Source organism: Epinephelus moara, chromosome 3 (genome assembly GCF_006386435.1).
Source record: "Epinephelus moara isolate mb chromosome 3, YSFRI_EMoa_1.0, whole genome shotgun sequence".
NCBI lineage: Eukaryota > Metazoa > Chordata > Actinopteri > Perciformes > Serranidae > Epinephelus > Epinephelus moara.
Window position 1 is genome coordinate 30,069,628 of NC_065508.1, and position 17,548 is coordinate 30,087,175.

General features: G+C 40.4%; 1 protein-coding gene across 1 annotated transcript; it reads right to left on the minus strand.

Annotated features, from left to right (window-relative positions):
- Positions 1–42: 42 nt before the first annotated feature.
- lrwd1 (leucine-rich repeats and WD repeat domain containing 1) lies at positions 43–17,548 on the minus strand. Its single transcript, XM_050041337.1, has 16 exons — positions 17,483–17,548; positions 16,364–16,450; positions 15,726–15,960; positions 13,512–13,631; positions 13,234–13,380; positions 12,098–12,190; positions 11,526–11,891; positions 8,551–8,665; positions 8,279–8,385; positions 7,731–7,941; positions 7,350–7,422; positions 6,844–6,987; positions 6,314–6,417; positions 4,274–4,435; positions 3,782–3,891; positions 43–2,660 (listed from the first exon to the last, which is right to left on the minus strand). Exons 2-16 carry the CDS (start codon positions 16,441–16,443, stop codon positions 2,508–2,510), a joined length of 2,220 nt encoding a protein of 739 aa, XP_049897294.1. The 5' UTR covers positions 16,444–16,450; positions 17,483–17,548; the 3' UTR covers positions 43–2,507.

Below are 17,548 nucleotides of genomic sequence, written 5' to 3' on the forward strand. Positions count from 1 at the left end.
CCTCTGACCTCTGGCATCAACAAGGCATTTTGGCTCACTGGATATTTTCTCTTTTTGGGACCATCCTCTGTAAACCCTAGAGATGGTTGTGTGTGAAAATCTATTATAATAAAGTGGCCAGTGAGTTTATTTCACTGTTATGTTAGTTTTAGGAACATATTTAAACAATAGCTGAAACAGTCCATATTTAAACCTTTTCTAAAACATTCTGTTTACTCCAGACCATTTCCAGGCCTGGAAAACAGTTTTTGTTTCTAACTTCATAACTTTTCCAGGAATATCAGGACCATGGGAACCCTTCCAAAACAACCAAGGCAGCCTGGTGACCTTATGATAAAACTACACGTCCCTGGTTTGATTCTTCTTTAAAAAATATTGATACTGTTTTGTTCAGTCTGTCATTTCATCCCACAGCTCCACAAAGACAACAATGACATATGTGTTTTAAAAACAAACAAACAGTAATTTGGTTTATTAAATGAAGATTTGTGTACAACAGGTGAAAACACGGTGAGTCGCACACAGAAACACAGTTACAGTAAAACTACTGTAGGATTAGACAGCAGGAGAAAACACGCTCTGCTGCATTTATTGTTTCAGCAGTCAGTCGGTTGCCGGGCCACCTCTTCACTGCTCGCAGCAGTATTGACTTTTTCAGTGAGGAGTGTTTGTTTTCTTTAATGTTATCAGAACATCACAAAGTCACTTTAAACAGCAAGGTCCAAAGACTGGCCTTAAAATAACAGATAAGGTTCACTCTCATACAATTGTTCATATTCAGTGTGTTCATCTGAAAAAAAATTGAGTCCTGTTCATGGCCGCTGACATCAAAATGTGTCCAATTAAATGTGCATTCATTTTTTTGCCTTTTGTTGGCAGCACACAAAGCTATAAACATATATCTTTAATAACAATACAAAATTTTCATGGCTAATTGGCGACATTTGCATTTATTTGTAGTCAGAAATTAAATTAAATGGAGGCACACAACTAAAATCATATCTGGACTGTGACATGAAACTGTGTTAAAAACTGAAATAAAGCCAAAGAATATAAAACAAGACGCAAAATGAAATGATTGAGGCCCTTTACAGCTGCATTTGCATTTTACAAAAACAAAGAGTTCTGTGTCACATAGCGACAATTCTCTTATCTATCTGCGTTGAAATAACGACGTACCCTACGTCGCAGCCTGACGTGCACCTTACCAGAAATGTAACTACATGTCACGGCGACGCAGACCTCCTGTCTGTTTCTGTAAGCTGAAACCATTTCCCTCAGTGGAAACAAAACTTTTATTTAATTTCACAGATAAGAAACAATAAATTGTTAAGACAATAAAGCCTCAATAAAAATAGCATTTTAAGTCTTGTGTGTGATTTAACCTGGCTTCATATGAGCAGAGGAAATCTCTGCTCGTCGTGTGGCTAATTTATGAAATGTAAAATGCCATAGGCTTGTGCTAACAACGTTAGCATGTTATATTTGTTTGGAAAACGTGTTTTGTTTAAGACAGTTGTTTTGTCAGTGAACCTTGTGAGTTGTAATGGAGCTGAATTTTGCAACGTGACCTTTGTTTAATGTTGCTGTTGTTCCTGGCTTCATATGAGTAGAGGAAAAGTCAGCTAGCTGCTAGGCTAATTTATACAATGTAAAATGCCATAGGCTTGTGCTAATAATGTTAGCATGTTGTATTTGTGAGGAAAACGTGTTACGTATTACAGTTGTTTTGTCAGTGAACCTTGTGAGTTGTAATGGAGCTGAATTTTGTAACGTAACCTTTGTTTAATGTTGCTGTTGTTCCTGGCTTCATATGAGTAGAGGAAAAGTCAGCTAGCTGCTGGGCTAATTTATACAATGTAAAATGTCATAGGCTTGTGCTAAAAACATTAGCATGTTGTATTTGTGGGGAAAATGTGTCCAGATAAAGAAAAGTGTCTGTGAATGCTGCGAGTTATAGTGAAGCTGATTTGTGGACTTGTGTTTGAAACTGTCTCTATTAAGCCATGTTTAATGTGTGTTTAATGTGTGTTTTGAATCAAGTTAACTTTACAGCATTTCACAGAAACCTCGTCTGTGCACAAGTATAAAAACTCACAACGGTGTAGGCCACGTGCATAGGCTACAGCCTAGGGTCTGCAGCACAAGTATAAATCCCGCTTAAGCGTGACTACTACTCTTGACAGCAGCTTCTTATGTATATTAGTATAAAATTTTGCAAATTTTATAAAGTTTCACATTTGAAAAAAAAAGTTGTATTCCTTCAGTCTGGTTGTAACTTTCTCCAAGAGATCTCACTGTGACATCAACATAAAAGTCACATTCCCCAAACTATGAAGGAAAAACATTCCCAGACAGGATCACTGCAGTCTGTCTCTACCGGCTGAGACACAGTGACATGTTGGGGTTATGATAAACAACCCTTACCTCACAAATACCAAAATTTGGTAAACTGTCCTCAGCTTTTTCCCAGTCCAAAAAAGTTTCCATCACTCCTCCCGTGCTCCTCAGGACGACTCCTCCCTCTTCCACACTGTCACCATGTTCTTGTCACTGAGAGCCACCAGGAACCGGAGCTCAGGGTCCATCACTACACTGTTGATGGAGGGGCCCTCCACCTGGCCGAGGCCCTTCCTCACCGGGGTCGGCCACTCCAACACCTGCAAAATAAAAAAGGACCATGTCAGAGGCTTAGTGGTGAGAAACGCAAATATGAGGAGTTGTATTGAATGGCACTCCATCTAAGTTTTGATCTTTGCTCAGTGTAATGTGGTGCACATGGAGGAGGTTGCTAAGCGACCATAACAAGCACTGTATTATAACCTACTTATACGAAATCCTGAGTGCAGAGCTGATCTTCCAGGCGCTGTTTACAAGTGTGTAGGCCCAAAATATCGTCCATGGAACGGATGTAAAGCTCTGGGCAGCCCTTTTACTTCTCCTCCATATTTATCACAGACTGATATTTACAGATGTACAGATGATGGGAAACATATCTGCCAGCTATGATTGGTTGTTCCTCATCACATGACATGCGGTGTGCACTGCTGCGTTCCAAAAGTTCAACTTTGCGTATCTCAGGGTGCAGCCATCGCACCCTGAAAAATAGACGCTCAGGAAGGCTTGACGAAAGAAAAGAATCTATGAACGAAGCTTCAAACTATTCACATTTGAGAGTAAATGATCTCTGTATTACCTTGATTTAATCTTCAGGGTGACAAAATGAAATAAATGAAATCGTAAAAGTTTTTCACAGATAGCTGCTGACATCGCCTATTCTAAAATATGAATGTTTTATTTAGCTTTGTTGTGATAAAGTTAATTTATAGAGCTGGACAGAGATGGCGGCAGACGTTCAAAGGTTTAGATTATCCAAACCACTTTAGTGTACCCAAACTGTCAGTAGTCACCTCAAGCTGCAGAGGAAACTGTGCACACACATCTAATATAAGTACAGGTGTTTCAAGCTGAACCAGAAAAGTGGTCTGTAAACTGAAACAGATGTTTACACTGGAGTCATTTTACTGTTCAACACTGTTTTTCTCTTCTAAATAACCTGAGGCATTTGTTTACAACCTGTCAAATTATGACGGTTTGTGTTTTTCCCGTCAAACTACTTATTTTTAGTAACGTCACCATGTTCCCAGATTTCAGTAATTAACTCGGTGGGTGTGGGTGTCAGACAGAGAAAATAAATGTTCAAACCTACGACATGATTAGAGTTCTCCTACAGTGTTTTATGAAGGTGTTCAGTAAGAGGACATTTAGAGGACAGTGATACCTCAGTGGGCGGTATGGGTGTCCCCGTCTGGAGACTGTTCTTCTGCAGGTCGGTGACGTGATATGTCCACAGCCTGCCTTTGTCATCACCACACACGATGTAGGCTCGACCTGAAGAGAGGGGAATGAACACACATACACCACTTAAAACATGAAAGCTGCCTTTACCTCAGGTTTTTATATATATATATATATATATATAAATAGTTTATTTATAAAGCACATTTAAAAACAACTGCAGATGACCAAAGTGTGAGTTTGTTTCTTGTGTGAAATATTATCTTTAAAGGGTTTATTTATATGAAAAAAAGATTTATAAAATATTATATCTGCTTTCATTTTTTAAATGTTAAACTTGCCCTGAAAAAGCCTCGTTCCACACAAGAATTCATAACTTCAAACAATTAAAAAATGTGTGAGGGTGTTTTCACTCGTCCTTTTCAGCCCTTCATGATAAACGTAGTGCCGTATGAATTAGCTGACTTGGACCTACCAGGACAGGTGTTGAGAGCCAGGTAGGGGATCTCAGTGTTGGCCCACTGCAGCTCAGCCAGAACCACAGCACACACCGTCCTGTCCTTCCTGTCAGGCCGCTGAGCCTTGGTCCTGCTCCAACTCCACAAGTAGATGGAGCCGTGCATGTAGTTCTTGGAGGCTGGACAACCGTAATGACCCGTAATTTCACAAGGAGAGAAAAAAGGGAGAAAATTAGGGACATGAGCAGAAGGAAGGGTGAACTGATCTTAGAGCTGAAATGTAGGACTTTAAAGCTTTGTGACTTTGATTTAAAGTCAATTTGACACTGAAATGAAGAAAATATAACGAAAACTGTCCTCAAAAACAAAAATGAGCCCTTTTTTCAGTATAACTACACAGCAGCAGTTCATACAGTCATCTTTATTTAAGTACTTTTACAGACCGATCTATCTTTTTAGCTTTTTCCCCCCGAAATGATAGAACACCAAAACAGAACATGGAGTGTTGTTCATTTGAAATAAATAAATGCCAATAATAATAATTAAATAAACAATTTTAGAGTAAATAAGGGCATTTCATGGCTATAAATTTTCCACTTCTCTCTTAATTTACTTAAATTTAATTTCCTGAAGCGTCATGGAGAAGATGTAGTGGTCACAACAACAAGTTTACAGTTGGTAAACAATGGAGGAGAAACTGGTGGTAGTGGTTGCTGGATACCCAGAGCTATACGGCCTGACGACAGACAGCAGGTTGTCAAACTGCCCCTGAGTCATCCTAAAATATGTCTGGAAACGTCCATCATGGAAGAGAACCTCCTGGACCAAATGGTGGTGCTCCCCATGATCCAGCCTCTTATTTAGGGTCTCATGTACCCACACAGATCTCTGTTTATCTGCTGACAGCCTCTCACCCTCAACCAGAACTACAGACAGTACCCTCTGCCTCAACATGTCAAGGACTATACATTGATTACTGGGGGGCAAAAAAACAGTAGATTGATTTAGTGTAGGGGGTTGATGGGATGGTTGTCCGGCAACAATAAAAAGGTGCAGCAAGTGTTTTTTTCCCCATTCAATTTCAAAACAAAACACAGTGCAGTGCGTCTCACGTTTAGCAACCTGCAAAATGCTTTCTGTGTGATCGGAGCCTATGACACTCCAAACTTTTTCCTGAAGGCGGAGCTTCACATCTTCCAAAGAAATTCACAATATTTTTGGGGATTTCCTCTGGAATGAACTTGGATTTCTGTACAGCTGGTTTATAATGACCTAATACACCGTTAGAAACACTAACGTACAGATAGACATGAAGTTCTTTGGCAGTTGTGCCCTTCACAGACAGGGATCGACACAAGACTAAACTCTAGCGCCATCAAGTGGCCAACTTAAGTAATAATTTGTGATGGTAATTTTTTTAGGACCAAAATTTATATAGTTTTGTATTTTTCATTAGTTTTTATTCAATTCAGTTTAGTTTCAGTTAGTTTCCTGAGTGGATTTTTTCAGTTTACTTTTACTGCTTCAGTATCAGTTTTAGTTTGTTTTCCTATTATAATATGGGGGTGTTTTTCAGGGACGAGGTTTAAGATGTTCAATTTAGGTTTTATAATACAAACCCAACATGTTATGAAGACTCACAGTCATGACAGTCATCCCAGTGTCATCCCAGTGTCAATAAACAGATGAATCATCGTGCTGGTTGTGTTGCCAAATTTGACCAAGTCTAAAAAGTAAAGATATTTCCTGTATGTTCTTATTCTATTTTGGTTAAATTTTAAGTATGCAATATTGTTTCTGTTCACTTTATAACAACCTTTGCTGGAGACAATAGAATCATTAAGCAATTTCCATATGTAGTGATCTGTGTATAAAACACAAGGTCAGGCTCATTTATGCACTCAGTTTCACACAAACTTCAAAGTCAAACTTCAGACTCTGACCTATCCTAATTACATCCAGTGTGACCCAAGTACTGATTGAGAGGACATATCTTTATAGGATATTGTAAATAAGACTACAGTGGTACTGTGGCTTACTGTGAGAGCCTCACTTACCCACGATGTCATCAGTAAGAAAACTCAGGCCATCAATGGTGTGGTAGTCGTGGTCTTTGTCTTCCTTCTTATATATGGGGAACGTTATCTCCATCTCATCAGACCTGTTGAGAAGAAACACACACATTACAGGCTACAGGCTGGCTGCACACAGCTGACATGAATTCAATTACAGCAAAGGAGCGCTTGTCTGATTAATAAGTGAAGGAGAGTCGAGGCAAAATTTTATTTTTACAGACTGAGATCACGACTTATTAAACTGATTTAATTTTCTTACTGCATAATTCAGTGATGCATTTATGGCAGTGCTCTTAAGAAGGCTGTGATAAAAGTGACTCAGGTGCTCATTCATACATTAGACCAACATGTAAAATCACCATCACAATTGCTTAACTTGGTTCATGTTTGAAAAGGACTCAATAACCTCTTGAAAAAAGGTGTAGATCAGCCAAAGTTTTCAGGCTCTCCAAAGCAAACTGACACTCAGGGACACAAAGACACACAAACACACACACTGTGGAAGCCTTTACCTCTTCGCGCTGTTGTTGGTGCCGAGTTGTGTGTTGAAACAGTACAGGCCGTCCTCACAGGCAGTCAGCAGGTGTGAGCTGGGGGAAGTGGGTGGGAGGCAGATGTGCAGAGGAGTGGCGCTGAGCTCCAACACCAGCAGCTGACTGGAGGAACAAATAGGGCAGAAATATTCTCAACATGTAAAATACATTAACAGATTAATTTTAAACTTCGTCATAGTCTTTCAAATGAGCTACTTCCTGTTCTTATTTATTTTTATTAGTATTTTTTTACTTATTATTATTTTGATTTATTTCTCTCCGCTTCCCTCATCCTTTCACCTGTCAAACCCGTAGAGTTAAGACACACAGACACACGCACACGACAGCCAACACAACCTTGTCCCCTGACAACAATTAATTTACTGGCCTGCATCCACTGTTTTTGTTGTTTAGTTAGTGTTTTTTATTGTCTTGTAATTAAAAAACAAACAATAGAATAGTCTCTCCCCAGCAGAAATACTCACACAACTTTAAAGATGTACTGGCTGTCCACTCCGCCGATGTCCCACATCACTATCTTGTTGTCGTATGATCCCGCTGCGAGAGAAAAGGTGAACTGGTGAGACCACACACTGATGTGAATGAGTTAAAACATTTTTAGTGAGCTTAGATTGAGCACAGGAATCAGGAATAAGCCTTGATGACACTATTTGCTTTATCGCACTGGGACCCCCAGCATGCACTGGGGCTGTTTGCAGCAGAGTGTGATCTCACCAATTAACTCCAGAATCATCAACAGAATTATCCTTTAATCTTACTGAAGTCTGACCTCAGAACGTAGAGGCTGCATGAAATCAGAACTCATAATGTTTGTTGTTTATCTATAAGACGTAACCATGACTCACTGAATAGGAAGTTTCCCTGGTGGTGGTTGAAGCGCAGGACGGACAGCGCCTTGCGGCTGGCTCTGAACTCCCCGTAGGCCACGTTGTTTCTGGGGTGGATCAGTTTGACCAGTCCTCTCTTCCCTCCAGCTGCCAGGATGCTGCAGTGTTGAGCTGAGGCCCCGCCTCCTCTGGACATCAACACCGTGGACCAGGCCAGAGAGAAGAACTCCTGTCGTGAGGAGACAAACACATTGTGGTGGCAGAAGTGAACAGAAGTTGTCTTTCGTGTTATTTAATAATAATAAAGTTTATCAATGGTTCAATGTTGGAAAAACTCCTGTCACTAAATGGTTTTTTGATAGTTCCTCAAATACTTATAAAATATGTTTTTAAAACAATCTGCAGATTCTGTTTGGGCCTGGTTATGTCACACTAGAGGCCGACGCTGTTGTTACATGTCATGCCTGTCACACACTGAAGCGGCGTGATGCTGCAGTTGTTTGGTAGCGGCCCTAAAGCGCGATCTCTGTGTGTTATCAGAGCTTTAGAGAATAAATGGGGCAAACCTCGCCAGGAACTTTGTACTTCTTCATCACCATCCCAGTTTCACAGTCGATGACACAGAGAGAGTCTCCGCCGCAGGTAGCAACCAGACGGCTTCCTCCACCAGTGCCTGTTAATGCAGGAAGATAGACTGAGTTTAGAGCTATTTTTCTCTGATGAACACAGTTACAGAAATGATACAGATTTGTTGAAATGTTTAAAACCTTTCATTTTGATCACTTATGCCTTGTTTTAAATCTGATGGATCTGCTATTCTAAATTAGGTGAACAGTACCAGTGGAGTCTGGCATCGGCTGGAAAGCACAGGCCCACAACTGAGTGGAGAAGTCCTCTGAGCTATCCTGTTTACTGTGGCACTGCAGGACGTGGACAGGCTTCAGACACACCGGCTGGTGGAGGAAGGAAACATGGGCAAAGAGGAAGATTGAGAGAGGGAGATAGGACAGTGGGAGGACAGGAGGGACTTTAATGACATGACACTGACAATACCAACAGATGGGCATTCGATATGGCTGTACAGATATACACCTGAGGAAAAAACAAGAACGTCTCTTCATGCCAACTTTTCATGCCATTTTCACCATCTTACTGTAGCATCACAGAATGCTTGAGCTGAGGCTGATGGGAATGGTATTGTTTTTGCAGTTATTTGGTCATAAACTGAAGTATCTGACCTGATGATGGTGCTGGATGAAAAGTTAAAGGATCACTACGGTTATTATAAATCACCCTGAGGACATGAATATGTACACCACATTTTATGGCAATTCTTTCAATGGTTATTGAGATATTTCCGTCTGACCGATCAACTTATATTGCCATAAAATACACATCAAGGGTTTTTTAAATCTTTCTTAAAATAAAGGGTTCATCCTCAGAGGACCGTGAATATGTTTAAGCTTCATGAGAATCTAGCCAGTAGTTGTTGAGATATCTTTGGTTGCTCTGGGTCAAAGTGGACAGGCAGACTGACCATCATTAGGGCTGCATGATATCAGGTAAACATGAGATATGCGATTACGTTGTTGAATATTGTGATTCAAAAAAGGAAACAAATTTGTTGCTCATTTCTCTAATTTCAGAGACTCTTCTTATTTGCTCTTTTATAAATTACTATTGCCTTTAAATAAAGCTAAAGTAATTTAATGAAAACACACAGTATTTCTTATCCAGTCACTCGATTAATTGCCAGAATAATCGGCAGGATACTCGATTATTAAAAGAATTGATAGCTGCAGCCCTGATCCTACATTTTCGTAAATTCGAGTGTATTTCATGAAACTTTAAATGCAAGGTTATTATGGAAGTTTTTATTGGACTTTATTATTTGTAACTAGGGATACACCGAAATGAAAATTTGTGGCTGAAGCCGAAGCCAAATAATATTAAACGCGTGGCCGAGTACCGAGTACCGAATATCGTTGTTTAGTTTTTCATTAGTTTTTGCAGATGAACCCCCTCCAGATTAGTGTTGTCACGGTACCAAAATTGGATCCTGCTGTACAATACCAATGAAAATATCATGATTCTGAGTGGTATCACGATACCACAGCGAAAATGAGACAGATGTGCCTTTTGTCATTTATAAAAAGATAAATCACTTTTCTATTATAGGCTACATCAATGATATTTCAATGGAATAAATTACTTATTGACTTATTCATACTTTAAAAACAGCATCAATCAGTGATGAACATAGGGGGATCAAAATAAAATAAATAAATAAAATAAGAATCAACCAGCCACCCTCCTCCCCTGACAAGTAAAGAACAGTCCCTAAAGTGCGGTGAGGTTTGTGGGCCGTGAACGGCTCGTTTCTCCTCTGAAACGTCACATACCTGTGTTCAGCTGGATCGGCTGTTCAGGTACTTCTGGGCAGTCATGACGCCAAGAAGAGGATATTATTGGAGCCAACTTATCTGTTGCCGGTAAGCCGATGGCCGCTGTATTGTCTGTGACCCCCGCTCAACCCGCAATCGGTGGGATTCGCCTTTCGTTTCTGCTGCTGGTTGAAATCTGTAGGCTGCTCGCACAGCGTGCTGAATGATTTAAGCCTATTTTGCTCGCTCAAAACTATTTTTAGTCGCAAATGCGAGTGCCGTGACGGATGGATCGCCACACTGCAGACATTTTACTCTGCGCGTCATGGCACGCTGTTTGATTGCGTTATCAAAACACGCCACTATTATTCGGCCTTGCTTTTAACTTATTCCACCGAATACCGAATGTGTGTTTTTTTTCCAATATTTGGCCGAATATATTCGGTTACCGAATATTCGGTGCATCCCTAATTTGTAACCCCCACAAGACAATCTACAAATGTGTACCATGATCCACGACGACTATATATTTGTGGATTGTTTTTCGACAGATCTGCTCCGATGGGATTTGGACAAAATTATGCAAACAAATAGGAAAGAAGTCACAAATAACATATGAGCTGCAAACTTACAGGAAGCAATCCACAAATGTGCAAAACCAGTCTCACGTGTAAAAATAGATCCATAAATGTGTAAATATGACTTAATGCAAAAATCTTTACATTTGTAAAACCTGTAACATTTTCATGTGAAATTAAAGTGCGTGTTTACAGAGTAACTTATGTGCATTTGCTAATTAATCTGTATTTTTGTGGATATGAATTTACACAACACAAACGTAAAAAAAACACGTTTATGGATCGTGAATTATTTGTGGATCGTGGTACACATTTGTAGACTGTCTTCTGTGAGTTACAAATAATAAAGTCCAATAAAGCTTCCATAGGTTAATGTTTAGTCATCTAGTCATCGGGGACCTCTGTACCGCCCCGCCGTCTTTACAAGGAAACAGCAGCAAATTAATTTCATTGAATTATAAAAGTCACGCGACGCCACTGTTTCTACACGACATGCAGTGTTTGAATGCACGGCACATGTAAACAGTAGCTCAAGTCGTCCTTTGCAATACCTTTATTGTGCATGTTAATATCGCCATGACGGTATATTTTTGATATATCGCGAGCTCTAACCAAATCACCATCCACAAAACTGCAGTAACAATTAGCAGACAAAAGCTGTAGATTGTGGACCGGATTTAAAACCATACAGACAATGTCTGACCCTCTGAAGATCCCTCACAGGCATTTCTGCAAACTGTTATTTAAGTTCTTGGAGTTCCAATAAACAGACCACTTGCTTTGTGGTCCTGTGATCGTTAACAGCGTCAGGAACAAGACAGGGTTGAGTATTTACTGGCTGTTTATATTACCTGTGTCTTGCTGCAGCTCTTCAGTGTGGACAGCATGTCAGCATCTCTCTTCAGCTCTGCTCTGTTCTTCTGTTTTATCCGAGCTCCATCTTCATCTTTAGTTTGCTGCCCTTTAGAGCCTCTCCTGGGCGTCTCTGCCTTCATCTGTCCTCTGGTGGGGGTAGAAGGAGGCTGACTTTTCTTGCGGGGGCTCATCCTGACTGTGTTGGTCTCAGTTAGCGTCTGAAGTTGACGGCTGGATTTGCGAGGACTTTCTGCAACTGGGGAGGCTGGGAGATCTGAGCGCAGTTTCTTGTGAGGTGTCAGCCTTATGCTGGTGTCCATTACTGATGCAGTTTGTTTCCTCTTAGAGGGCGTTGAGACATCCTGGAAAGCAAACACATGATCCTTTAACTAACTCCAGAACTAATCAGCTACACAAAATCCTGAATTTCCTTTACTATCACTATCACCATATAACCATTACTATCATCACTTTCTAAAATCACTGAATGGTTTCAGAATCAAAATCACCATCAAGCCAAATCTGGCACAGACAGTGAGTTAAAGTTGGTCATACTTCAAAATCTTACACAGTTCTCTTTAGTGTCAGTGGACACCGTGCTCTCCGATTCCTCTTTTGGATCCGTGAGAGAGCGCAGATACTCTTTAGCAATAATCTCCACCTAAGAGCCAAAGGACACAAAGACACAGTTACTAAAAATGTCAAAAGACAACAGACAAGTGTCCAGAATGTCCTGCACTGGATCGCACCAGGTATGTGTCAGTTCAAATGTCGCCTAGTTAGAACGTATTTCTTAATTTAGGTCAGAGTTTACCATAAACTGTATATAATGATGGACGACATGTAGCTCCTCAAAAGTGAAGCCAAAGCATCTGGATCGCCCCCTGGTGGCTGGCTGCAGTACAGGTCATAAACCCCACCCCCTTTATTATATATATATATATATATATATATATTCATTTTTGTACAGCAGGAGGAAATAAGGAAATAGACACGTATCATCCATCTTAATATAAACAGTATGGAGTTTACGCACTACTAACACTTTAAGGGTTGCAAAAGCTGAATTAGTTCCAACGTAGGCATCATTACAGCTTAAATCTTAAACCGAGCCCTTAGAAGGTGTAAAGACCCCCCGTTGAGTAGCGGTTGTCATGGCGCATTGTTTGAAAAGGTGGGATAACTAGGAGGATGAGGACAGAGTTATACTGGCTGTTTGGCGTCGACAACTCATTCTCCATGATAGATTACACCCACAGGTGATCTAGTGCCTTTCATACTCAAACTAGAAATGCCCAGAAGTCAATGGGGATGTCTGTGAACGTGCAAAAAAAAGTGCATACGCATGAAAACAAAAGGAGGTGGCCTATGACACCACTTATCACCCACTTACAATACAGTCTTGAGTTCCCTCCCCAGACGGCTCAGCGCCCATTCACACCTGGACCCATCTAACCCAAAGACACACACGATGGCCAGGTGGGTCAACGACTCACACGTGACCTTAACGACTGTGAAACTCAAGAGCTCACAAGTGACCTCAACAACTCGGTAAAGGTTCACACCCACACAGGGTTTTAAGCCTACTATTTGACAAGACAAAGCAATAGCTATCCTTCAGCCTTTTTTTTTTTAGTTTGGATATTTCACCCTGACTTAAGAGAGAAGTTGTGTACAATTGCTGCAGCAGGCTGCTGAACTTACCCTCCACTTGGTGAAGTCACTGACTGAACTGGGTCCAAATTTAACCTGTTGGCGGGCAGTGTTGACAAAGCTTTCCTCCAAGGCGGACATTTTCTCCGCTGTGATGGGATCTGGCAGACAGAAGTTCTTCTCCCAAACTGCAATTATCTAAAACAACCAAAGATAGTTTATAAACTGACAACAGCAACAGCTTGTGCAATAATATAATGCTGTACTGGCATGTTTGCAACAGAAATAAAGATCATAAAATAAGACAAAATAAGCATTTAGTTTCGTACCCTGGTCCTCAGGTTCTCTGTGTAGACGTAGCGCAGGTGGTTGGCAGTGGTACTGACATCTTTGCCATTGTAAATCCTCAGCTTGGACAACAACACCATCAGCTTGTAATTATCACTCACCTGGGGAGGGAAAGCAACATTAACAATCAAACTTAAAACCCCTGTGATGTGTCGTTTTATTTTGAAAGGACTCAAAGGATTGATTGTGAACACAAAAAAAAATAAACATGTTTTATAGTAGTGCAATACGACATCTCTAGAGCCATCTTTAAAGCTTTTTACATGACTCAAAAAGTGACGTTTTCATGTGATATTTGGTGACAGTAAAACAGGTGTGAATAAAGAGAAAGTCTCTGTGTGATCAAATGCTTTATACTGAATAAGAACCTGGGGTCGGTTGCACAAAACACCTTGAGTTAAGAGTTCCCTTAAAGTCCTAGTTGAGTTGATTTTTTGAGGAAACAAAAGTCTTCTCCTCAAGGTTTCCTTCAAATTTTCACTTCAGTATTTATAGTTTTATCTTTGTCTTTGTCTTAAATTTAAGGAATTTCTAGACCTTTGCACAAAAGACCAGAGCAACCAAAGAAACGTGAAATAAAACTTAAGGCAGCCCTAACTCATACTTAAAAGAATAGTGCACCCGAAAATGAAAATTCAGCCATTATCCTACTCACCCATATGCCGAGGGAGGCTCAGGTGAAGTTTAGAGTCCTCACAACACTTGCGGAGATCCAAGGGGAGAGGGGGTAGCAACACAACTCCACCTAATGGAGGCTTACAGCGCCCCAGATTCAAACGTCCAAAAACACAAAATTGAAACCACAAAATATCTCCATACTGCTCGTCCATAGTGATCCAAGTGTCCTGAAGCCCCGACATAAAAAGTTGTTTGGAAAAACGTCATTTGAACTCTGAACTCTAACTGCCTCTCTGTACACCGCGCTCATGTGTGTGTGCTTGCACGAGACCGTGAGACATGGGCACCGCGTTCATGTGTGTTCATGGGCTTTCGCTGGTCTCGCGCGCACATGTGAGCACAGTCCACAGAGAGGCAGTTAGAGCTACAGGCTACAATGAGGCTGAGTTTAAAGGACGTTTTTCCGAACAACTTTTTATGTCGGGGCTTCAGGACACTTGGATCACTACAGACGAGCAGTATGGAGATATTTTGTGGTTTCAATTATGTGTTTTTGGACGTTTGAATCTGGGGCACCGTCAGCCTCCATTAGGTGGAGTTGTGTTGCTACCCCCTCTCCCCTGGGATCTCCGCAAGTGATGCGAGGACTCTAAAACTTCACCTGAGCCTCCCTCGGCATATGGGTGAGTAGATAATGGCTGAATTTTCATTTTTGGGTGCACTATCCCTTTAAGGACACTAACACAGTCATGAGAATACGCAAACTTAGCTGGCGAAACCAAACACAGGAACTTCTTTCTCAGAGGCAACAATACTAACCAATTACCCACTGTAGCTCCTTTAACACTGCCTGTTCACGGCGGGAATATTGCGCCATCATGCTGCCTTGCCATTTTGTATAAAAGGCACAATCGCAGAATTGGGGGACAGAGTTGTCTTGCCTTTAAGCCGGCAACAGAGGTATTAACAGCACTGAAGCAAGGCATGTATAAACGGGACAGCTAGCAGGATGGTATGATGGATGGCACGTATGTGACATTTTGATGACGTGTTATGAGTGCGACCCACTGCAGGAGATTTAAAAAAGTAGCTGCTAGCAGTTAGCAGCTACCTCAAAGAAGAAGAACAGCTGCCCGCAATGTCCGCAAAATGGGAAAACAATGAGGTCCAGGAACTCCTTACTCTCCAAGCAGAGGACGAGATCAGCCGCAAAATAACAGGGACAGTAAATGATTGTTATTGACACGATAATACCATTGTTATTGTTTAGAAAGCACAGCAGACGCGTATGTCATATGCCGCACTAGAGGCTGAGGCTGCTGTGTTTACATGTCATGCCACTTTTGATTCAGCCATAATGGCATGCTGTTTAAAATCACACAATGGAGTGACATGATGCCACCATAGTTTGTTTCTGTGTAAAAATACAAAGGCAACATAAAGAGGGGACTTTGTAGCGGCCCATATAGCTCAATCTCCGTATAGAAAGGGTTTGTGTCTTAGAAAGGATTTGGTCATTTTTGCTCCAGAATCACTCGACCAATAACCAAATAAAAAGCCATCAACCATGTCCTCACAGTGATATAAAGATTGTCCTCCATCTTGAGCTCCTCCAGGCTGCTTAGGGACTCCAGAGTGGTGACGTCCTCCATCTGGTTGTCGCTGAGGTCCAGGAAGCGAAGTGCAGGCAGCTCCAGGTTCTTGGGCATCTCTTGCAGTCTGTTCCCAGAGAGATCCCATCGCTCCAGGGACTGGAGGCGGGACAGCAGCTTGACCGGCAAGTCCTGAGGCTTCAGTCCAAGTTTAGAGAGACTGAACAAAAGAGAGCTTCAAGTCAGTGCTTCTACAAAGTTGGCAATCGAACTCAACATGTTCCACAATCACATATGCAAACAAAAACACACAAGAAAAACACCAACGTACTTAGACTTAAGTTTCAAACTATCTCCTATACTGTACTCTAAAATTTGTGACAGAAAATGAAACATTTTGAATCAAAGAAACAACACTGCACTGCAACACTCCAAAACCAGCCAGTCCATCTGATTAGTGCACAGATAACAATTTCTAGGTGGTGATGTCCTCAGTATAGCCAGGTGCTTCTTGCTGCAAATAGGTGTCACTAACATACAAATACTGGACAAAGACGCTTTAACTACACACGTCCTGGGCTGTCACACACAAAAGATCATAAGGAGAATAAAGCCATGCTTACTTCAGCGTCTTGATTTGCTCCAGTTTGTTGGTTTTGGGAGAGCCTCTCTCCAGTAAAAGTTTCTCTGTTATTTTCTCCATTGATTATCTGGGGAAGAGACCACAGTTCAAACATTAAGGCACCAGAGAAACAACTGCTAGGACCGGGTATCAATGAGTTAATGGCTTAAGCTCCGCCATCTGTTGAAAGATTCAGGTCTGTGACCACACAGAGCATCAATGATGGGTGTGTCCAGGTGCTCTGCTGCACCTATAACCACACCCTCGCATATGGATACATTTGCTCACTTGTTTTATTTGTGAGTACTAAAGTAGAATAAATTAAAATAAAACTAAATAAAGTAAAAAAAAAAAAAAATCTAAATGAAATAAAGTGAAATAAAATAAAGTAAAATAAAACTAAATAAAATAAAATTAAAACAAAGCAAAGTGAAATAAATTAAAACTAAATGCAGTAAAATAAAATAGAATAAAACAAAATAGAGTGATATTAAATTGAACAAAATAAAATAGAATAAAACAAAATAAAGTAATATCAAATAGAACAAAATTAAAGTACAAATAAATAAATCTAATTGAAATAAAGTGAAATAAAATAAAATTAAAATAAACGATAAAGTAAAACTCAAAAAAGTAATAATAAATAAAACAAAATAAAGTAAAGTAAAATAGAATCAATTAAAGTGAAATTAAAATTAAAAGATAAAATAAACCCGTTCACAGTGAATGTGTATCAGAGTTATCACCGATAAGTTAAGAGATCCCTCAGGTCAGAGACAATAACAACACTCACGAGTTTTAGCCTTTTCTGTAGTTTTACACCTCGAATAAAAACAGCTTTTCAGATATGCTGTCGTACCTTTATAAAATACCTCTTTATATCTTACGCCATCTTATATTTGTTGAGTTAAAACGACTTCAGTCGACAGAAACACCAGAGGTTAGCTAAACACGCTGGAAACACCGACTGCCGTTTCTCTGTATCTCTCGGTCACTAAGTTCACATTACAAACAATAAACTACTTATTACTGATGTTTAATTCACTTTAGAACCGTTTATTTCTTATAAGAAAACAGCAGGTCTGTGAATGTGTTAATACTGGTGGATAAAATAACTTACCGATACTCCTACAGCAACTTCAGCGAACTCACCACAGCAGAAACCGAGCTTTCCCGGGGAAACTCT